This window comes from Natrix helvetica (genome assembly GCF_964273705.1).
Source record: "Natrix helvetica genome assembly, chromosome: 2".
In the NCBI taxonomy this organism is placed as follows: Eukaryota; Metazoa; Chordata; class Lepidosauria; order Squamata; family Natricidae; genus Natrix; species Natrix helvetica.
This window is the reverse complement of record NC_138552.1, coordinates 14,495,226-14,519,091: the sequence shown is the minus strand read 5'-3', so window position 1 is coordinate 14,519,091 and position 23,866 is coordinate 14,495,226. Positions and strand designations below refer to the sequence as shown.

The window sequence follows — 23,866 nt, the reverse complement described above, 5'->3', positions numbered from 1 at the left end:
GTGCCTACCATCCCAGCAAGCCTTGTGTTCATCCTTACACCTTCCTTCATTTTCTGCAGTGCTAAACAACCCTTTTCATTAACCTCCCGTGATCTTTAACCTCTCGTTAAAACCTCCCGGGTTTCCTCTTTGACAGGGAGTCATTTCGGTCTCGTTGACTCGCAGGTGGTTACTATAGCTATGTACACTTGTTTTCCATGGTGCACCGTGCGACCTGCAATTTCATACCTCTCGTGGGGCGTGGGGGGGGGGAGTTTGCATGTGCTTTTTCTGTTCCGAGGCTCATATGGTATCAATTACTATTTGATGGCAACGCCAGGCCCTAGGCCTTTTGCATGTTTGCCTGTGAGAAAGATCTGGAAAAGCCGACATATGGCTTTGATTGCTGCAATTGCAGGTTGATAGAATAAACGCAGGGTGAGGTGGGTGGGTTTTCCTTCCGGCCCTTTCCACTCTGGGCTGGTAATGTGCTTCACTTGTGGTGCTGGTCTTTTCATCATCTTCCTCCCTCCCCTTCAACCAGCTCCCACCCCGCATACCTCCGTTCTTCCCCTAAGTCCAAATCACCACCAGCAACATGTGGCGTAAATTAGGCATATGCATTTTCTTTCTTTCTTTTCTTTTTTCTTTTGAAAGGATTGGTCCAGGAAATGGTGAATCTGCTTCTAACACATAGTGGGGGGAGGGGGGGGGGAATACAGACTTGACTTTTCAGTGCAATTTAGAGAAGTTTATCCCTTCAAGATCAAAATTGTGTTTTCAAAACCAAGTTAGGAGGGTAGCAAAATAATATCATTGCTTTCTTTTGTAGAAGATTGCTGCTGCTGTGGCTCATTCTATACTATCATTTCTTGAAGACTAGAGGATGCTTATGATTATTCGTGCGCAGCAGGGGATGCATAGCAGGGAGGACCAGAGACTAACATAAAAGCAAGGGATTCTACAAGGAAGCCAAACTCTTTTGAACATTGCTGATGGATGAGCTTTGATTCGCCAGCATTATGGTTGTGCTTTAAGCCTCTTTTTTTCGCTTGTATTGTTGCAGCCAGAGACATAAACTCGCTGCTTTACAATTTGATCTGTTTCCTAAAACTTTTCTGCAGAAAATTAGGAATTCAACTTAGCTGAAAAATGTAGGCAGCATCCCTCTGTAAGTATTTCTTATTGATTTCACTAGAAATTTCCCACGTGGGCATTCCCTGAAACTTGGTTTTGAGTCTTCCTTCAGACTGAACGAAGTCACTGCTCCCTAATTCCATATATGTTAGGATTGCAACTTCTAGAATTCACAGTTAGCATAGCAAAAGATTCATTGTTATCTGGAATATCTCTTGGAATGCCTGGTTGATTGCTGAAAATAAATCACAGCTTATGATAAACATTCAGGGCATTAGACAAAAACAAACTCTTAGGCATGGGATACTTTTTAGTTCAATGGAAGTATAAAATTAATATCACATTGTACTTTCTGAGCTCTTGCGGTACCTTAAAAACTGGACAATAATTAACATGAAATGACTCTCCAAGAGACATGTTAAACTTTAAATGTCGTTCCAAAAGAAGATGGATTTCATGTAAGTTCAAAATTCAGTTTACACTTAAGAATTTTAATTCATCTCATACCATATATTTGAAAAAAAATGAAGGAAGAAATTGGCATTGTTGTACAAAAGATGAACTATGAAGCATTATTTTATTAAAATGTTTGCAAAAACGCAAATTATATATTTTGTTAAGTGTTTATCTAGAGATCTGAATTCATTAAGGCAAGAAGGGTTAAATTATTATCAAAGGGATATAAATAGGAAAGCACCAACATTTCTTGCAAAAAGTGTAGTCTTATATTAGGGTAATTAGGGTAATATATATATATATATATATATATATATATATATATATATATATATATATATATATATATATATACACATACATACATACATACATACATACATACATACATACATACATACATACATATATATATATATATATATATATATATATATTCAAAGATTTGAGCCAATATTCTCACCAAGCTAGGGTTAATTCTTTTGTGTGAGTGTTGATAGAGAAATAAATCTCTATTTCAAAGAAGATATTCTATCCTCTATAAGAAAGATGGTCACATCTTAAAACCAACTGACATCCGATCACTTAAAAACGCCCATATTAATAAATAATAAATTGTCTACAAGCTGTCCAGGGTTGCCTTATACGGGAGATGGACAGGATACACATATAATAAATAAATAATATATTGCTGTGTGCTCTCAAAGTTTCTAGGATTCCAGTCTATAATACACACTCTTTTCTGGAGACTGAGTTTTCTCCAACTCGGTAGGGGCACTGGGAATCTTTTGGCTCATAGAAGTGAATGCTGAAGCATTCCTTCCAAATTTATCTTTTGTTTTCTTTTTAGGATTTGCTAATTTTCTTGTCGTTTAGAGATTTTCTTGCAAAAATTTGGGATTCCAGTGAACATTCATACCTCTTTTTTCCCCCTTTAGTGGCTTCTTGTTATTTCAATTGATGTTCTTGCTCATTCTCTGAAGTTCTCTGTTGTATGATACAGTACCAGTTTTGTGTTGAATCCCATATTTTTAAAAAAATCACAAAAGAGTTGTCGTACAAATAGTATTGTTCTTCTAGCAGACTTGAAAATCATGACATTTGCTTTTCAAATGTGTGACATCTTTATATTAAGATTTTCCTATATATTAGCCAAGAGAGAGTTTCTACTCTAGAACTTTCTTTTCCTCTTTTAGGTTTCTTAATGACATTTATTTAAATACATTTCAAAATTGCTGTAATATTTTACCTGTTTTACCTGTTTTCTTTTTCTGCCTTGGCAGTACGATTTCCAGTATATGTATGCCCAACGGCTTGCGTTTTTTCTTTGTAATATCTTGCAGAATTGCCAGCCAATTAAAGGGGAAAGAGAGTTTAACTAGTACGGTTTGATTTTTAATTTTCAGAACATTTGCCAAGAATTAAAAGGACTTATCAGGCTTTTGCTTCCTTCTTGAATACAGTAGATCGGAGTGAGGATCTCTGGCTGATGGCCAGGTTTTGCTTGCAAACTCTTTTTTATGTGGCTTGCTAAAATTCATATAAAGAATCGTATCTCCATCTCAAACCACTGTTCCTGGAGAATATCCAAATCTTTCTCTGCAGCCAGTTTGCAGTTTGTGTTAGGATAGATCAATAATATCCACTTTGGCTAGAGACTTTCGGCCTATGACCCAAGTCTCCATCCAGTTTCCAGGCCTGAAGTATATCCACTCCTTGTAAAATTGTTTTTGATAATAGGAAGTTCCATTCATTGATTCCATTTTAATATATTGAATTTTGTCTCATCCACAATGTTTTGGAGAGTTTACATATTATCTAGAGGTGTAAATGTTTCCTTCAAAAGCTACTAAGCATGAATTCCATAAAATATCAATATCTAGGGGGGGAAATCACAAACATTCATCATTTGGCAAACCAGATTGATTTCCGTACCTCCAATTTGCTTTTTTTTTTAAATGGGACACGGTGTCTCAGGGGCTAAGACGCTGAGCTTGTCGATCAGAAAGTTCGGCACTTCGAATCCCTAGTGCTGTGTTACGGAGTGAGCTCCTGTTACTTGTCCCAGCTTCTGCCAATCTAGCAGTTCGAAAGTAGAAAAATAGGAACCACCTTTGGTGGGAAAATAACAGCGTTCCGTGCGCCTTTTGCATTTAGTCATGCCAGCTGCATGACCACAGAGACGTCTTCAGACAGCACTGGCTCTTTGGCTTTGAAACGGAGATGAGCACTGCCCCCTAGAGTTGGGAACGACAAGCACATTTGTGCGAGGGGAACCTTTACCTTTAATTCTCTTTTTGATCTCTTGCTCTTACTGATGTTATGTTGCTTGTCATGGCAAGCATCTCTTCGATGGCTGAGCAAAAGTCTCATATCTCTGCATGCTTGTGGAAGAGTACAAGTAAATGCTGCAATTGTAAAAAAAAAATTTTTTAAAGCTTGGAAATCATCTTAATGTGTATATATATATATATATATATATATATATATATATATATATATATATATATATATATATATATATATATATATATATATATATATATATATATATATATATATATATATATATATATATATATATATATATATATATATATATTATATAGGGACAATTGTACTGCATAGCATAGAATGAAGCCAGGGTCTGACTTTTAAAAAAATATAATTCATTTTATCAGCCTTCCAAGGTTTAAAGTGAGTAGAATGAAGAAGCACTGAGTTGTGAAAATGAGCTGGTTGGGTTTTTTTCTGGAGAGATTTGGGTTGGGTTGGGGAACCATTTCTTATTTATTTGCTTTCAAACTGATTTTGAGTTTTTGAGGTTTTTTTTTTCCCTGCTGAAAATGAGCAGGGAAATCTTGCCATGCTTTGGGACAGTTGGTTACTGAATTTTCCGGGTGTGGTTTTGGAGGGTTTTTTAGAATCAAAAATAACAGGCATGTCACATGCAGGAAGGTTTGAGGTTATTGCACTGCTTGCAAGTATGTTTGTATATATTGGCTCCACTTCCTTCCTTCTGCTTTTATCACGTCCATTGCACCTTCTGGAATAAGGTATATTTGTAGAATATATTTTCTCAGTATTCTGCAGCTGAGGGAGGAGAAAATGTGTCCCAGTCTTCTTTATAGTACCAAATGAGGACCTAGCTGTTGATTCTGATATTTAAAATGATTTATTTATTTATTATTTTATTTATTTATTTATTATTTTATTTATTTATTTATTATTTTATTTATTTATTATTTATTATAATATTTAGTATTTTGGCTAGGTGGCTCTGTGGCTAAGCCGCTGAGCTTGTCGAACAGAAAATTCGGCCGTTCGAATCCCTAGTACAGGTCTCCTGCGTGAGCAGGGAGTTGGACTAGATGCCCTCCAACGTCCCTTCCAACTCTGTTACTGTTAAGTGTTACGAATTAAAATCCAGAGCCAGGTTATATGCTTTTGGTGCTTTCAGTGCTCCTCTCTTAGTATTGATTCTTTGTTATTCCTTTTTTTTTACATTGTGTTTGCTTGTTTATTTATTCAATTTATATGGATACCTAACACTATTACCAGCATTACAAAAATCAAAATGCAAAGGAGCCAAGAGATATCTAGCCCAAATCACTAATTTAACCAAGAAGCAGGTCCCTGAACACAGTTGGGATCCCAGGATCTGGCACAGAACCAGATTTTTAAGGGCTTACAAACAGTCAACAGAGTCAAGGTTATTTCCAGAGGGAGAATGTTCCACAAGGTGGGATGATGACCAAATCTACTAGGCCCACCAAGTGACTTCCTTTGGTCAATGGGACTGAAATAAGTCCATCCTGCCTGACCAGATTGGAAGAGTAGAAATAACTGGGTAGAGAAAATCCATCAAATATCATAATCATAAGCCAGGAAGAGTTTATGAATAACCAGCACTTGGTTGCATCTAGGTGCACATCTGGCAATCAATGCATTACCCCAAGTAGCGGTCCACTTATTATCCATGCTGCTGCATTGTGCGTCAGTTGAAGCATCCAAGGGCTCTCCAAGAACAGCTCAATGTAGAGTGCATTGCAGTAATCCAGATGTGAAGTCACAAGGACAGAAGAAAAGTGAGTGTAGCCTCCCCATCCAGGAGCCAACACAACTGGCACCCAAGGTGTGCAAAGGTCTTCCTAGCTGTCGATGCTACCTACTCTTTGAGCAGAAGCCCTGAGTCTGGGAGCATCCTCAGATTGCACACCAGCTCTGTCTGAGGCAGTGTCATTACAAAATTGATTTATACCCAAAATGTAAATGTTTAGGAATGAGATTTGTCATGAGATGTTAAGACATTATTTATATTATCATTTATATCTCAGATATAAATGATTAATCTATTGGTAGATGATCTAATGTGCTCTTAGTAAAGTGTTAAAATATTTTATTCTCTAAATGGATATCTTCTCATCCTCCTCCCTCCTTCCTCCTTTTTCACTAACTTCAGTGAAGCTTGCTTCTGTGTAGATGGAGTTAACTAAATAGTCCTGTGGTAAAGGATGAGTAATAACTTTTGCCGTCCTTTCCTCAGGTTTAACTTTGGCAAAGTATAAATAGCTATTTTTCCCAGGAAGTCAATCATTATTGAAGAATTGATTCCAATAGGACAATAACAAAAATAAGAGTATGAAAAACACAGCAAGGTGATGCTTTCTTTCTACAACAGGAAGATATTCTTCCAAAGAGTAAGAGATATTCCTTCCCCTAATGCAGAACACACAAGGGAAACAAAAAGAAAACTGGCTTCTTAAATATATCTCTGTCTTAGGCGCAGCTTAGGAGAATCCTTTTAACATTTGTTGAAGCAGAATTTCTGGCAAACTGGGTGATTTCTTCCAACATTTTAAAAAAACAGTGTGTTCTTTTCTTCAAAACAAAACTTTTCATTTCCATAATGGCTTTCCGAATGTGGTAAAATGAGTATCTGCACATTTAGATTAACTGGACTAAATTGAATTAAATTAATTTTTTAAAAGATTAAAAATACATAGCATACATATTGAACAATTATTCATACAAACAGATGCTACGAAAATACTGTAGAAACTTCATTCATATTCAACAGTTTTTTGTGCATCATTCTGTTTTATACCCCAACTTTATACTTTTAATGTAAAAAGTGTCTTCAATTAGGATGTGTCTGCTTTTCTCCTTCATTGCAAGTTTTCCTTCCAGAATTCTGTGCAACATTCTGAGCAGCTGAAATGTCCATAAATATTTTATCATCTCTAATTTTAATATATAGCAACTACTATTGATAGTCCCATAGCTTTGACAGTTTGGTACCCTATATTTATCCAGATTTTTCTTTTTTTACTTTTTTCCTAAAGGTGGGACAGCCACAGTGACTTCAGATATGAATTTTGTAATTTAATTTGATTTGTGGACTTTCTGCAATAATTACCCTAACAAACTTACTTCAACTTCACAATTGGGTACCAGTAAAAATAGGTTGCATAAATATATTTCCCAGATGTGTATGTGCATGCATATAAACAGTAAAAAAATTATATACTCTATATTTAAGTGCCATTTTTGCTTGTATATTTTTGACATTGTAGTTAAAATGTCTTGCTTTGAACGAATTTCAAAACATGCTGTTAATTTTGCAATTAATGTGACCTGACAAATATGTTTCCACCAACCAGTAATCAAGAATTCATTAATTGTGCTGTATGATTGCTCATATTAATGAATATTTTGAATTGATAGCCGAATTGGAATTTGCATTATGCTCATCTGAAAATATTCAAAAGCACATTCTTGTTGCACTGCTATTTACAAAGTGAATTCTTTGAGGCATAGTTTCAAATGGTTGCTGGCATATGGAAGTGAGGAGGCAATAACATTGCTGTAGGAATAGAGATTAGAGCTGGAAAGTACCAAGGTGTAAATATTTGAAATAATTTGTTTAGGAACCTCATTCTGTTTGTAAATAGGTCATGAAAGGGGATGTTTTAAAAAAAATACTCTCTGTGCAAAGTTGTTTTTTTTTTTTGTCAAAGATGATAGAAAATAATGTGACATACTCAACACCTGCATTCAGATGTAATGGTAATGCTAACTTTTTCCAGAGTTGATCAAATCCATCTAAGCAGATTTTTAAATTTCAGAGGCTCTTAGTCTGGAAGAGATACCGTATGTTCTTCCCAGGAATTGATGATGCAGTATTCTAAATAATACACCAAGATGATTCCAGAATAGTTTCTATTCTATGCTCTTAACACGGTTGGATAAAAATCATAGTATTCTGGCTTCCATGTCTCTGACTATGAGAAGGTTGGATACCTGGAAGTTTGACACATCATGGTCATGATGCTAAGAGTAAGTCCCATAAGCTTCATTTGGACCATTAGAGCATTGATATGGCATTGATGATACTCTACTGCTATTTTAACTATATAGTATGTATGGATCATCATCAATTATTTTTGTTGATTGGTTGATTGATTGATTTTTTTAGGTTGCCCAAGTCCAGGACTGCGTAGCTTCACAATTTATCAGTCAGATACTGTAGATCTTATTTATGTATTTCAATTTAGTCACATCACCGTCCATTTTCTTGGTTTGCTTTAGGAAATTCTTCCAATTCAACATTGCTTCTTTTTGGTCTTTCTGCTGTACCCATAAAATGGAAAAATAATAGTTAATCTACATCTTCAACACACCTATTTCTTTATTTCACTGAATGGCTACCAGCTGCCCCATACTCTGCACAATTGCATTCCAATGTGCTCAAAACTTCTTGCTAATCTCATCTCACTTTGCTGTCCTCATATTCATTGAGTGTTCCTACCAGAATACAAAATTCCAAAGGTCATTTCTAGAGCGTCCTGCAGCTTTTTACTTGATATAGCTGTAGTAATGGCAGCTATATGGTAGGTTAAAGCTTCCCAAGGTGACCTCAACTCCTGTTGTTATGCATAATTTAAATAGTAATTTGGATTGCTATTGTCTTTGTCTGGTATTTTATGACCTGTAGTCAGAGTTAAAGTCTCATCATAGGTATCAATCAGAATAGACTATGTACCTTTTTGACAAATAAGTATTCCTCCCTATTGTGCATTGAGCAGGCCATACCTAGAATATTGGATGCGCCTCTGGGTATGTCGTTGAAAAACTGAAATGTAAGATAAGAAGTCTAGAAGGAAAAACCATTGGGAAGTAGTTGGAGGTTTTCGCAATGTTGAACTGGGAGGACAGAAGATTTTGGGGAAACATATCTTCAAATATCTGAAGAGATGTCATATAGAAGATAGAACAGAGTTATCCAAAGTTGCTCTGAAGACAAAGCAAAAGCATTGGGTTTATTTTACAAGGAAGTAACTTTTCAGCTCGATATGGTTTTCCATATCGAGCCCCCACACAGTATAATGAACAGACCCTTATGGGTGCTTCAAAGTTAAAAGAAAACTTTTGTAGTTTTTTTCATATCACGTTTAGTGGTGCTATTGGAATTTTATCCATAGTACAAATAATCCTATAATTTGGTCCTGTTAAAATATATGTAGGTGATTATAGGATTATGGCAGCCATTGGGCTAGAATTTCTGTTGCTAAATGATGCGGTTGTAAAGCACAATATCACATAATTGTATCACTTAATGTTGGCAGTCCAGGCCTCAGGCTTGTGTCAGTCATCAAGTTGGAAGAACTGGGAGTCCCAAGCAAGGAGTCCTGGAGGGGGCGTCCTTATGCAGCAGGGGGGGGAGTGGAGTGCCATCCGTGGGTTGCCAAGGGCTACGATTGGCTGCTAAGGATGTAGGTGGACTAGTGAGATCCTTCTGCAGACAGATGTACATGCTATGGAGTGTGCATGGATGGGAGGGGATATGGGGAGTACGAGATCCCTGGGAGCTTGTATTCTGTAGTAGAGATCCTCAGGAGAAAAAAAGCAGTGTGAGTGGTTTATTGGATTGACTTACAACCATCCTTGCTGGTTTTCTCATTGACTTGTGGGAAGACAGCAGGGAAAATTGGAATTGTGAACATCTGATTGCAGGATGCTGCAACTCTTCTAAATGCAAATCATTTGCAAAGGGTCCAGATTTCAGTCACATGACCATGGGACTTCTACGTGATAGCCAGTTGTCAGTACCCTCTCATAACTTTGCTTGGTTGTTGAATGAACTGTCATATCTTGAGCACTACCTGTAAAGGAGTCTGCTTGCATGCAAGTACAAACCAAGCACATATCCCAATCACATCCAAATCAGGAAAAAATTGTACGTTTAAACCTACAGCTATAAATTCATGATATTAAATCCAATATTCTAGTTAATAGTCAGGAAACGGTAATGTAACATAATCAGATGGTCATTTTGCTTTATAAGATAGAAAGGCTTGCATAGCAGATTTTGCCATTTGTGAAAATGGTTTGGAGGACTGAAATCATTCTGTCTGAAATAGACTGTATTATTTATAATAGGCAGATGCTCCCAGGAAAGGATGGAATATTTTTAGATCTGCATTTCTAGGTTGCAAACCCCAATTATGAGAAACTTCCAAGAATTTGGAGAGAATTTTTTTTTTACTGAAGTTATTTCCTTCATATCCCAGAAGTACTGAATGTTCTCTTATGGGCAGTTAACTATCAGAACACAGACATTTATAATAATTTTTGTTATTTCAGATTCCCATGATACCACATTCGAACAACTTCTACCCATTATGCAAAATAAGCAGGTATATTTTTGTCCAGTGCTTCTTCTTGATTTCCAAAAATCTCATAAAAATTATCCGTGTGTATGTAGAGAAAAGATTCGCGTATTCTTCTCCCTTGTGCAGCCTTTTTACTATATTCTGGAAACTTTTATAAGTGAGAATATGGAAAACACAGAAAGTTTTTGCCAGTACAAATGTGATATTCCAGATTTTTTTCCATTTCATTCTTCATAACATACCTCTCTGAAGGCCAGTCCCCACAATCCTCTTACTGGAAGCTGTTCAGGCTGGACTTCAAAAACTCTTGTCCTCTGTTGCACCCTACAAAGAAGACTAAGACAGACCGACACAAGTCCGGGACAAACATCTGCAAGAGGAGCTTTTCATTGCTCACCACAAGTATACAGTGGGGTGTGGGTATGTTTGTGTGTGTGAGAGAGAGGGAGAGGGAGAGGGAGGGAGAGAAAGCAAGTACACATGTCTCAGTATAATGTTGCAGGATCCAATCTGGGTCGATCACTGGAACCAGAGGTTTAGTCTTCCTGTTCTGACCTAGGCTTCCCCAAAAAACACGAGGCAGAGTCCCGGTCCCGACAAAACCCCTTTTATTATACGCATGGGAATTCTTCTCGTTCACATTCAGCAAGGCCTGGCAAACAGTCTTTCAAAGGAATATTTATGACTGCAGACTTTATCTATCTTTGAAACCTGCCATGTAAATATTTTCCAATGAGGTGCTGTGCAAGGAAAGACTGGGCACAGAGTCTCTGAGATTCACAGACAGATCTTCACACTCCTGAAATGAATCTAATGACCGAACAAACAAATTGTTTCCTGCAAAAGCCCACTCCCCTTTCTCTCCTCTTTTATTTCCTATGGGAGAGGTCAATCACCTTCCACCTGTGACTTTACTCCCATTTCTGATTTCTGAGTTGTTCTTTTCTTTTGGCGACTCTGCGCATGCGCACACTGGGAACAGGCTCTAATTGTTCCTCTGCCTCACTGCTGTTTAGCTCCGAAGGCACCTGATCACTGCCAGACACTTCGGCCCTGTCTCTGCCTCCGATGCAGAGCCCTCATCCGAGCCTTCCCCAGCCTCCAGGATTGGCCCATGCTCCTCCCCAACCTCACTGTCAGACTCTGCTGCCAGCTCCACTGGCTGCTGGTGGGCCACAACACTTCCGAACTTTCGGACTCGTGCGGGAGCCCATCCTCAGGGAACTTGACTCTACCATATTTGTGTGTGTGTGTGTGTGTGTGTGTTTATCCATGCTATCCCCAAACACAAAGCAAAGAAATTAGAGGAAAGAGTCTTCATTGTTCTAATAGGTTGGGGAGGTGCGCCTGGGTGCACGTGCATGATATTTTATGTTGGGAAACAGTGTTCAGCTATCCAGTCTCTCATTCATTTGGAATGTGAAGTGATTGCTACTGCTTGCCACATCAATCCCTAAAGGAGCCATTAACCTAAATGTAACTTTTCTTTGTTATTCTCCGGTGGAGTGTATTGAATGAGAAAGCAAACTTCCCAATTCCAGATGGCACAGCCTAAGACCAGAAAACAGCCCAGCCAGGTCTATCGTTTAGAAGCACTGCCTTTTGTTTGTGCCCCTGATGTGACGCTCATGGATACTTTAACTGGACTCTGACTTCACTCAGATTTTCTCCTAGGTTAGTTTGCAAACCACAAGTTTAAAAAAATATATATTGCAGGCCGGTAGTTGAGGCAGGTCCTTCCATCCAGATAAAAATATCTTTTGACTTGATGTGATATTAAACTGAATCCAGAAAATGGGTTATAGAAATGGGATGGATTTCTTGGCTATACTGCTTCTTAGCCTGTGTGGCTATATCTGCAAGTGGTTAATTATGATAGCAGCGCTTCTGGGTTGTTGTTTTTTTAAAAAAAGAAAAAAAAGACTGAATTCTCCTTTGGGCTCTGCATATAATCAAATTGCTTAATAAATAATTAACAAAAACATAATGGGCAAAGCATTAAAGATGACATCACCATCTACCACTCTCCCACCCTTTGGTTTCTATGCCTTCTGTTATTTCTCTAAAACACAATTATTTCAAATACTTCCCCAAAAAGTCTTTTAACTTACTTCGGTATAATAATTATGACCAGGGCTACAACAATGCTTTTTATCCAAGCAATAAAATATTGTGAGAACAATTATGCAAGAGTATACACTACAGCATCGTATGGTCATCATCAGACATGATAGCATTGTTCCAATATCTCAGGGGTTGCCACAAAGAAGAGGGAGTCAAACTATTCTCCAAAGCACCTGAGGGTAAAACAAGAAGCAATGGGTGGAACTAATCAAGGAGAGAAGCAACTTAGAACTAAGGAGAAATTTCCTGACAGTTAGAACAATTAATCAGTGGAACAGAAGTTGCCTCCAGAAGTTGTGAATGCCCCAACACTGGAAGTCTTTAAGAAGATGTTGGATAGCTATTTGTCTGAAACGGTATAGGGTTTCCTGCCTAGGCAGGGGGTTGGACTAGAAGACCTCCAAGGTCCCTTCCAACTCTACTATTGTATTGTATTGTTCTAGTCATATTATTATTTTTAAGATCTCTCTCCTTGGTTGCACCATTTATTCTCTGAAGCAAACTATCGCCCTATTTGTAAGGTGCATATTTGTATTCTTCTTTCCCCTTCTGGTTTATAGTTGTTATTATTTTTTACATTCATTTTGCTGTAACCTGTCAAATATCCAAATAGGACTCTGGCTAGTTTGTGATCTCCTTGCTTGCTTGCTTCAAAATGGAGGCAGGAAGGTATCCATTTTCATCAAGATAATGAGAATGTTTTGGTCTTCCTGACCATCTGGAATTGTAAGATCTTAAAAAACAGAAACATTAAATATACAAATATCTGTATATATAAAGTCAACAAATGCAAAAAAAAAAAAAATGTATCCGTGAACACTGAAGTGCCCAGGCACTTACAAGAAATCAAAAGTTTTTTTAAATAGAGTTTGTTTTCACCCTGGAAGAATTGTTAGAGGGGGAAAATTTCCGTTTATTAGTAAACAAATGTTAAGTAAATTAAGTTTTGGCATATTTACTAAGTTTACTGTACTCACAAAAAAGCGGAGCACTAAAAAAGAGATATGCACAACTCCCCAAATGTATGCACACTGCTTTGGTGGTCTTGGGCTGATCTGGGTTTTTACTAGTTGTTTTGAGCTTCTCAAAAAAAGAAAAGAAAAAAAAAGAGCAGGTTTAGTATCCTGGGATATGTTTAGAACTTTCGGTGCTTTTGAGTCATGCTTTCGAAATTCCATTTCTAGTCTTGGGATATGTATCTCTCTGCCTATGCATCTCTCCTGTCGACTCCTTGGGAACAAAGGAATGATTTGATGCTTTCTTTCACTGTTCCATTAATGTTTAAACTCTACTTCCATATAATAGAGCAGTTTAAAGACTTTTTAAAAAATTACATTCATGATATTACAATTCTTCCAGATATACAGCGTGCCTTACAGAGTATTGACTTTCAGTGACAGCAGATCTAATACTGTACTACAATATTTTTTTTTTCCCTTTCCAAGTTCAGAAACTCTGCTCCAGCTTAAATGTATTCCACATATTGGTATCTATGCCAGGGGTGTCGAAGTCGATTTCATTGAAGGCCACATCAGGGTTGTGTTTGACCTCGGAGTGGGGGGAGTGGGTGTGGCCAGGGTGGGCATGATCGGCTTGATGTCACTCATGTCCGGAGCACCTGTGGTGGCCTGAGCACTCTGCTAGAGAAAACAGGCTCCACAGCTCTGTTTTCGGCTGCAATGGTCTCTTGCAACCCTCTGTCAGCGAAAACAGAGCTCAGGAGGGCCACATGCAGACCCCCGGGTTCCATTTTCGCTGGCAGAGGCATTATGGGCCAGTCCTTTGCTGTTTCCAGGGTGACCTTGCAGGCCAGAGCTAAGCACCCCATGGGCCAAATCCACCCTCCCGGGCCTTGAGTTTGACATCCCTGATCTTTTCTGTCTGATGTAAAGATAATCCCCAACTTACAACTGGTTGCTTAGTAACTGTTTGAAGTTACAACCCCTCCTCCCCAAGATACGGCCCAGTTTTGAAGTTCTATTGGCTGCCCCCCCCAGTCACATGACTGTATTTTGGGCAGTTGGCAACCAGCGTACATTTACAGCCATTTGCAGCATCCCATGGTCAGTTGTGTGTGAGTGACATTTTTGCTGAAAACCAACATTTACTTCTGGTTTCTGGCAAAAACTCTCCACAATGAGCAATAGATTTGCTTAATGACCGCCACAAAAAAAGGTCATTAAAACTTGCAGGCTCCATCCCAGTCATCCGCTGAGGACTAACTGCATATGTATCTCTCCTGTCGACTCCTTATTTTATTTCTTACAGCTTGTTTCATTTATATTTTCTGCCAGAAATCCTCATCCCTGTGGTGATGAATTTATGGGTTGAAATTAAGGAAGTGTGAGCAAATACAAAGTTCTGCAGCAACAAGGGATTTGGGGAGTCAATTGCATTTGCATTCTGCTATTAATATAGTTAGAAGGACCAGCATGATTGTATGCCTTCCATAGGATAATAATATTTGTCTATTCAAAATAATATAATCAAGAAAAAAACATTCTGATCTAGTTTTTTGTTCTCTCTTGCATATCAGTTATTCAATAATGTGCAATTCCATTCTTCATTTTAAAATAGTACAGATTAAATTCAAATTTGCATTCATTTGTAGTACAGACTAAATTCAGGTTAGTTATAATAATCATGTTAAGTCCCACTGTTTGGTTTTTTTTTTTTAAATTGAGCATGATGTACAGATAAATTCAGATTTCCAGAGCCAGATAGATTTCATTTCGGGAATGGAAGAAATTGTCTGTTGAAAAGATGCAGCCTAACCTAAGCACTTTATTTTTTTTCAATGTACCATATTTCATTCTTGAACAGTGTGCTAGGGCATGCAATAATATCAAACTTCAGAATGTATGTCTTCTCTTTCACTGTGAAATCATTTCCCTGAGGTCAGCAGCTTCATTGGCTTCCAGAACTTCAAGTCCCAAGAGAAGGCATGTTCAGAAAACTGCTTCCACAGCTTTTTTCACATTGGAAACAGAGGCAGTAAAAGATAATACAGAGGGGTGAAAATGTATGAAAGATAAGTAGATGATAGATAGATGATAGATAGATAGATAGATAGATAGATAGATAGATAGATAGATAGATAGATGATAGATAGATAGATAGATAGATAGATAGATAGATAGATAGATAGATAGATAGATAGATAGATAGATAGATAGATAGATAGATATAGATGATGGATGGATGGATGGATAGATGATTGATAGATAGATAGATAGATAGATAGATAGATAGATAGATAGATAGATGATAGATAGATGGATGGATGGATGGATAGATGATAGATAGATAGATGATAGATGATAGATAGATAGATAGATAGATAGATAGATAGATAGATGATAGATAGATAGATAGATAGATAGATAGATAGATAGATAGATAGATAGATAGATAGATAGATAGATAGATAGATAGATTCTGTGTTTCCCCGAAAAAAAGACAGGCACTTGGGCTTATTTTTGGGGAGGTCTTATTTTTTATTAGGTACAGGAGGCAGCAAACATGGTCACCTCATGGCTGCTGCTGTGTTGCAATATTTTCAGGAAGGGCTTATTTTCGGGAAAACAAGTTAGATAGATAGATACCGTGTTTTCCCGAAAATACAACCTACCCCGAAAGTAAGTCCTAACTTGATTTTTACACATGCACCCAATATAAGCCCTCTCCCCACAAAAATAAGCTCTAATTAAGACCCTGCCCACTTCAGGGTGCATGAATAAAAATCTAGGGGGGGGTGCAGCTACCCTATTACTTACCTTTGGACAGTTGCAGCCAGGCCTCACACATCCCGATACCTGCCTTGCCAGCCCATTTCTTCTGCAGCTGGCAAGGCTTTCCTAAAGGCCTCTGCAGCCAATAACAGAGCTATGGATCAATAAAGGCTTCAGGAAAGCCTTGCCAGCTGCAGACGTTCCTGAAGGCCTCTGACAACGAAAAGGAGGCCTGGGGCAATGCACACAAGTGAGGTGAGTCAGTGGATGGCATCCCACCCACCCCTCTGAAAATCAGACCTGGTTCCATTTTTTGATGGCAAAAAAAATGTAAGACAGAATCTTATTTTCGAGGAAACACGATAGGTAGGTAGGTAGATGTTAGATAGGTAGGTAGGTAGGTAGATAGATAGATAGATAGATGTTAGATAGGTAGGTAGGTAGGTAGGTAGATAGATAGATGTTAGGTAGGTAGGTAGGTAGGTGGGTGGGTGGGTGGGTGGATGGATGGATCGATAGGATCGATAGATAGGATCGATATATAGGACCAGCTCTTTCTGCCTTCTTGCAACAATGAAAACAAACAGGATTGAGCCAGTGTGGTACAATTGAGGTATCAGACTAGCAAGATTCAGTTCCATTGTCAACCACAGATGCTCACTAGGTGACTTGGCCCAAGTGATGTCTAAAGTTCCTTGTGGTTGGAAAAAACTGGAGGAGGCTATAAAACAGATGGTTCATAAAATTTAATGTTTCTCTGGTAGTGTGCTAATGGTATACCTTTTCATCTCAAATCTGGTGTATGTTCCATTGTTCCTAAGGGGTCCCAAATATGTCGTGTTTCCCATCATGAAATGATCATGATTCCATCTATTTATTTATTTATTTTCCCAAAAGAATTTTTCTTAAGAAAATAAGTGAATAAGAAGCTGGCATGCCACAGTAAAATTGTGAGTCTTTAGTATCTTATTTAGTAGACTTTTACCACAAAACTGCAATTTAGATGGCAAAAGATATCCTGAGTGATAAGTTTTCCTTCTATTTTGTGAATATATATTTGGATTTATATTGGGTGGGAATACTAGGGTGGGCCTTTTAAGTGTATGCTCCCAGGATTTGAATTCATTGAAAAGTGGAGACAGGTGTATGATCCCTCAATAGGAGAGGTGTTCATGGTGAACATTTTAGTCGTGTTATCATCTACTAAACATGATGTTCAGTTTTGGTCACCACAATGTAAAAAAGATGTTGAGACTCTAGAAAGAGTGCAGAGAAGAGCAACAAAGATGATTAAGGCATTGGAGGCTAAAACATATGAAGAACAGTTGCAGGAACTGGGTATGTCTAGTTTAATGAAAAGAAGGACTAGGGGAGACATGATAGCAGTGTTCCAATATCTCAGGAGATGACACAAAGAAGAGGGAGTCAAACTATTCTCCAAGGGTAGAACAAGAAGCAATGGGTGGAAACTGGTCAAGGAGAGACGCAACTTAGAACTAAGGAGAAATTTCCTAACAGTTAGAACAATTAATCAATGGAACAATTTGCCTCCAGAAGTTGTGCATGCTCCAACACTGGAAGTTTCAAAGAAGATTTTGGCTATCCATTTGTCTGAAGTGGTGTAGGATTTCCTGCCTAGGCAGGGGGTTGGACTAGAAGACCTCCAAGGTCCCTTCCAACTATTCTATTCTATTCTATTCTATTCTATTCTATTCTATTCTATTCTAGACAAACCATGACCTATTGGGTCATAGTTTCAAAGACATTTCCTGACCTAAAAAAGAAACAGAATGACCACAGGCAGGCAAACATAGTGGGAGTGGAGGAGACTTCTGACTTCCTGCCATCTTCCCCATTGACTTTCCTTGTCGGAATCTGGCAGGGCACATTGGAAGTGATGATCACATGATCACGGATGACTGGCAGTGATACAGAAAAGGCCATAACTTTGTCAAATTTCAGTCCTGCAGTAGTCATGGTTTCCAGATGTTGGGCTCATTTTTTAATAAGATAATCCATTTGAGTTCCATTTTCAAAAATTGTTTCCCTACGATGCACTGTTTTATCCCATTGAAGGTTAGAAAAGTAGAGTTTCGGCAGTAGATTCAATGTTTGCTAAAGTAGGTTTTAACTGCAGCCATATACCAATAAAGAGAATCATACTGTGGTGCTGTTCAGTTTAACAATTTTTTAAAGAATTCTAATTCTTGGAAAGATATTTAGTGCATTTAACATTTTGCTCTTGTTCTTTCTGTCCATAGGTTTATGCCCCTTCTGCAAGCACTGCCGATTACAATCGGGATTCGCCCGGCTATCCATCCTCAAAACCACCAGCCAGCACTTTTCCTAGTTCTTTCTTCATGCAAGGTAGGATGTTATCGTAGAAGGGATTTTCTGATGCATATCCTTGAGAGTCAGTGGACAAGACGCTGAATTCCTGAGCTCAGTTCTTTGTTTACAGAGTTTCCTGCCAGATGGACAATTCCAGGCAATCTTGATTTCTCTTTCAAAGCTAAGGGGTTAACGCAGTCGCATGCCAAACAGATAAAGGACGATCAAGGCCACAAGACATATTGCAGATTTGAAAGGGATCTTTTAATAAATATTTTGTACAGTCGGTTTTGCTGCCAAATTCGAACTCACAATATGCAACATTGGTTACTTTGTTGCTCTTCCAAATGTTTATGGAAGCGAACATATTTGGTAGTGAAATAATAATATTAGTGCCACTTTGAATTCAGACACACAGACTCCTACATAGCGAATGTGCTCGTGATTTGATGTAAACGTAAATTACTGGGCTCCCGGGACAAAATGGAGCTGTCCCTTACCCAGATCTTAACGTTCATTGGGAAGGATGGTAAACATGGAGAAAAATGTGTCCGTCTGCCACTTCCTTCCACTTGAAATTAAGGAGTTACCATATTTTTCAGAGTATAAGATGCACTGGAGTATAAGACGGGCCAAGATTTTGAAGCAAATTAAAGAAAACGTTTTTGCATTCTGCCAACCTCCCCAAAATGGCCCATTTTCACACAAAAAGGGCATGCAGAGCCTTTAGGAGGCTTATAGAGTGCTCCTGAGGGCTGGGGGGGGGGGGCGGCAAAATTTCTGCCCTCCCCAGACTGCCCTCCCCAGCCACCAGGAGCACTCTGAAAGCCTCCTAAAAGCTATGCACAACCATTTTGTTGAAGGGGCGTGGTTTCAGGAGACAAAAAATGATGTATTCAGTTTATAAGACGCACCCAGATTTTCAGCCTCTTTTTTGAGGGAAAAGGGTGCGTCTTATACTCTAAAAAATACGGTAGCCTGCAGTGGTAAGATCCGAAATGCAGCATTCGGAACTCTGAACAGCAGTGGGGCACAATAGTGCTCAAGAAAAAACGATAGGTTTCATTTTCTCTAGTGGAAATACTTTGATTACAGATATTTTCAGCAAGACGTGCCAAGACATGCTATGAGTCTAATCGTATGCAGTGGGCCTCACTGTATTTCGGCATGGTTTGAATTGCAACCTTGAAGCCCCAGTGTTGGCTGCACTCAAAAATATTTTGTATCATGTATTGACAGCAGAGAGAATTGTATTTGCACAATATTGGAAAAATGAGAACACCCCGCCAGATGAAAATATAATTCAGAAAATATTGGACTGTGCAGAGATGGATAAACTTACATTAAAAATAAAAGATAAAGGAGATACAGAATATGACTCAACATGAGGTTAGATACAAGAGGTAGAAGTTGGAAGAAAGATCATTGCTGTGTGTAGGTAAAAGATAAACATTATGCACGACTATAAGTATGCCAGTATAATTAATAGAAGCACAAATAAGTTAATGCAACTATAATTATTGTTATAATTACTACATTTATTATTATTATTATTATTATTATTATTATTATTATTATTATTATTATTATTATTATTGCTATATTTGTTGTTTTTTCACTAAAATGAAATACCTGGACAATACACTGTTTTCAAAATATTTCAATATAAATAAATAAAAATATTACCAAAAAAATTGTATAAAAGCAGCTAATGGGATGAATGTTTTCAGTTCTTTGCATTCACTTCAAAGAATTACCTTATAATGGTACCAATAGCATTGTAGGTCAAATAGTTTGTAACAATGTTCAATTGATAGAGCAATTAAATTGATTAGAAAAATCTAAGGTGTAATCAGTCACACATGGAGAAGAGTTATTCATTCACCTTAAACATAATTTCAGAAATGAGATTTTACATGTAAACCAATCATTGGTGGTGGGGGGGAAAGATATTTTAAAAAAACTTTATATTCCACAGCTGTATTTATTAATAATATTATTGCTTGAGCTCCATGAAAATCCCACAAAACCAACTTTTCTAATACATCCATTGGCCATGCAGGGAGTTACTAACCAATGGAACTAGAAAGGAACAGGTGGGAAAATTTGCAAGAATTTTAATTGGTCTCATCTAGTCTCCTTGCTCCTTGTGGAATGGCTTCCTGTCTCTTAAATTAGGTGCAGATTTTATTTTTGTCCTTTAAATTGTAGGTCCTTAGGGGGGGGGAGGGTTGGCATAAAAATGAAATAAGAAAATAAATGAAATAAATAAAAATAACTGCATTTTTCTCTGAATCATTTTTCCTTCATTGACTTTGAATTTTAAATCTTCTCAGTTATACTGTAACTAAGCTTCAAGTATAATTTGGGGCATTTGCCAATGCGTTCTCCCTTTGAGCTTTTCTGATTCAGTTTATTAATTGTTACCCTTTAGGTAAGTTTCATTTTGTAATATATGAACAGTGTTTTGTGTGTTTATGCAAACATACCTATACAGCTTTTTACAACATACGAAAACTAATACAGTAAAATTTAAAAACACAATAAGTCAAGATAGAAATCAATAGAATAATGAGACGGGTTTTTTTTTTGGGGGGGGGGTCACAAAAACAGCAAAGAAGCCAAATTATTAGAATTTTGGCTCAACCATACATAAGACACCAGGTAAGGCAAAACTATTTTTTGTAGACATCTATGGAGATTCTCAGTCATCCAGGTCATGGTTGTCCCAAAGGTGCTTTTTTCAAGAGGCAACTGTGTGCAAGGAGTATAAATCCTTCCATTCCCCATCATCCAGGCAGAGCTGAAGAAGCTTCTTGGATGAGAAGCAAAAACATCTTCAGAGAAAAACTAGAAATTCAGTTTGTCTCGAAAAAAGCACCTTTGGGATATTTTTGTAGTTATTTTAATTTCTCAGAAGTTTCTTGCTTATCTTCTCTGTTGCATCTCTGTAGAATAGATATTAGACACTTTTATTAGCGGATAACTGATGTTATGAATGTTCTGGAAAATACTTTTTTTCATTCCAGAGAATAAATTTTTTGCCACCTTTCATAGCAATCGTTAACATACAAATACAACAGAGTGATAAACTGTATGACTTCATGTCAGACTTTTTAAAAGAATGAATATTCTTTATGAATAAAATTTACTTCAAGCAAGAATATTACCAATAGCAGAGATGAGATATAATATCTTTTAAAAACAAAATGATTAGGGGGAAAACAAAAATAAAATAAAGTAAAACTTAATAAAAATAAAAATAAATAAAAATAAAACTTAAATAAACGGTTTTGTGTGACTTATTCACATAATACTTATTCACTGAACTTTAACAGGTTTAACAGATTAACGGAGTTGGATGGGACCCAACCCCCTGCTCAAGCAGTAGACTCTACACCATTTCTGACAAATGGCAGTCCAATCTCTTCTTGAAAGTCTCAAGTGACTTTTCCATGATAACCCATTGTGTTTCCTTCTGGGCTAAGGTAAAGGTTCCCCTCGCACATATGTGCTAGTCATTCCCAACTCTAGGGGGCATCTCCGTTTCAAAGCCGAAGAGCCAGGGCTGTCCATAGACATCTCCGTGGTCATGTGGCCAGCATGACTAAACACCGAAGGCGCACAGAATGCTGTGACCTTCCCACCAAAGTGATCCCTATTTTTCTACTTGCATTTTTACGTGCTTTCGAACTGCTAGGTTGGCAGAAGCTGGGACAAGTAACGGGAGCTCACTCCATTACATGGCACTAGGGATTCGAACTGCTGAACTGCTGACCTTTCTGATCGAGAAACTCGGTGTCTTAGCCACTGAGCCACTACGTCCCAATAGTACCCATTCTGGGGTACAAGCTTCTTTAAATGTTGTGTTTCTTTTGTTGCTTCCTTTTGTTAAAGTATAGACATTTTATTTACAACTATTGCTTCCCTCATTTATTCATTGTTTGGAGTTTTAGAGACTAACTCTGAGTAGCTTACAATTCCTACATACTTATAGTATTTAGAATTAAAGTCCCGAAATGTAATTTAAACAAGAATAGTTCATAATCCCCAACATCAACAGTATCATGTCATCCTCATTTTACCTCCTGGGTCTCCTTTCCTGGGAGTAAAATGAGGCCTTTCATAAGAAATGGGAGATTAGACATAAACAATCAAAAGACAGCAGCTTATCATATAAACAAGTATTCAGCCCTGGTGGCCAGATATTTAGGAAGAAGCACTTCGGATACTTCAAAAAGACTCCACCTTAATGAAAGCACTATGAAGGAGGGCAGAAAATCTCTTTTGCAGTTTTTGACATTCTGTTTATAACCCCCAAACTATCAATAAACAGAACTTGCTGAAATCTCTGTTTCCTTGATTTTGCCCAGCTGGTGTGGAACTGTGTCATGTTTCCATCACTCCCAATCCTCACAGATAGTCCAGAAAGAAGTAGAAATCAATAGTATTGAAGGTACATGAGAGATCCAGTAGGACTATGACAAGACATCATTATAAGACACTGACCTTTCTGATCGAGAAACTCAGTGGCATGCAGAGCCCTCTCTGCAGGCACACAACCTTTGCCCCAGCTCTACCACGCATGCGTGCATGCCTCTTGTTGGCCAGCTGATTTTCAGGTCTTTGCCGTGCATGGGCCCCGCTCCTGTCCCCACAGCCCAATTTGGTCCTAGGAGGCTGCAGGGAACCCTACTAGGCCCAAAACAGGGCACAGGATGGGTTGCGTGCGCATGTACAGGGGGCTGGGCAAGAGGGAGCGCAGGGGGGGGTCATGCACACATGAGCAAAGGGATGGGGCATGGGGGAACATTTGGCATGTGACAACAAAAAGGTTAGCCATCACTGTTATAAGACATCAACAACAGCAGTTGCATTCCCATATCAGAATCCTAAAGTGTACTATTGCAACTTATTCCCCAAGTTCCCCAGCCAATTTCGTTGTATTTAAGTACAATGACAATAAAGATTATTACTATAAGTTTGGTTTCCCAGTCTCAAGTATTTCAACTGTTGGCCAAATTTGCCCTCATGGTCCACAACCTATATCTTGATAATAATCGAACATGGACACTTTCCTGCTCTTATTGCCATCGTGTAGGTTTGAAGTTCAGTTTATCAATATTTTCAGTCGTATTTTTTCTTGTTGTATGTTATTGCCACTCTAGGCATCCCATGTCCTGCTTCAGCTCCCAAAGCTTCTCAGTGGAGGATGGGGCCCCTAGGTGGAAAATAGGAGAGGCTCCTTATGAGCAATTGTGCTAAGAGGCCCAGCCACCTCTATATTTCAAGGTTCAATTAGGCCAGGGGTGTCCAAAGTTGGCAACTTTAAGACTTGTGGCTCTGCTGGCTGGGGAATTCTGGGAGTTGAAGTCCACAAGTCTTAAAGTTGCCAACTTTGGACACCCCTGAATTAGGCCAACCAAGACCACA

The 23,866-nt window shown here is 38.1% G+C and overlaps 1 protein-coding gene across 17 annotated transcripts in view; it reads left to right on the top strand.

Annotated features, from left to right (window-relative positions):
* Nucleotides 1-23,866, top strand: part of TCF4 (transcription factor 4) — a 449,273-nt gene that overhangs the window by 352,145 nt on the left and 73,262 nt on the right. For 16 of the 17 annotated variants that reach the window (XR_014174417.1, XM_081941830.1, XM_081941822.1 and 13 more), the window contains one exon: nt 18,364-18,469. Coding sequence is in view for 16 of the 17 variants with exons in the window: in XM_081941830.1 (XP_081797956.1) it covers nt 18,364-18,469 (106 nt within the window). In the remaining variant the exon portion in view is untranslated. Of the gene's footprint in view, nt 1-10,240; nt 10,272-18,363; nt 18,470-23,866 lie in introns of those variants that run through there. The other variant, XM_081941827.1, reaches the window with a different exon arrangement.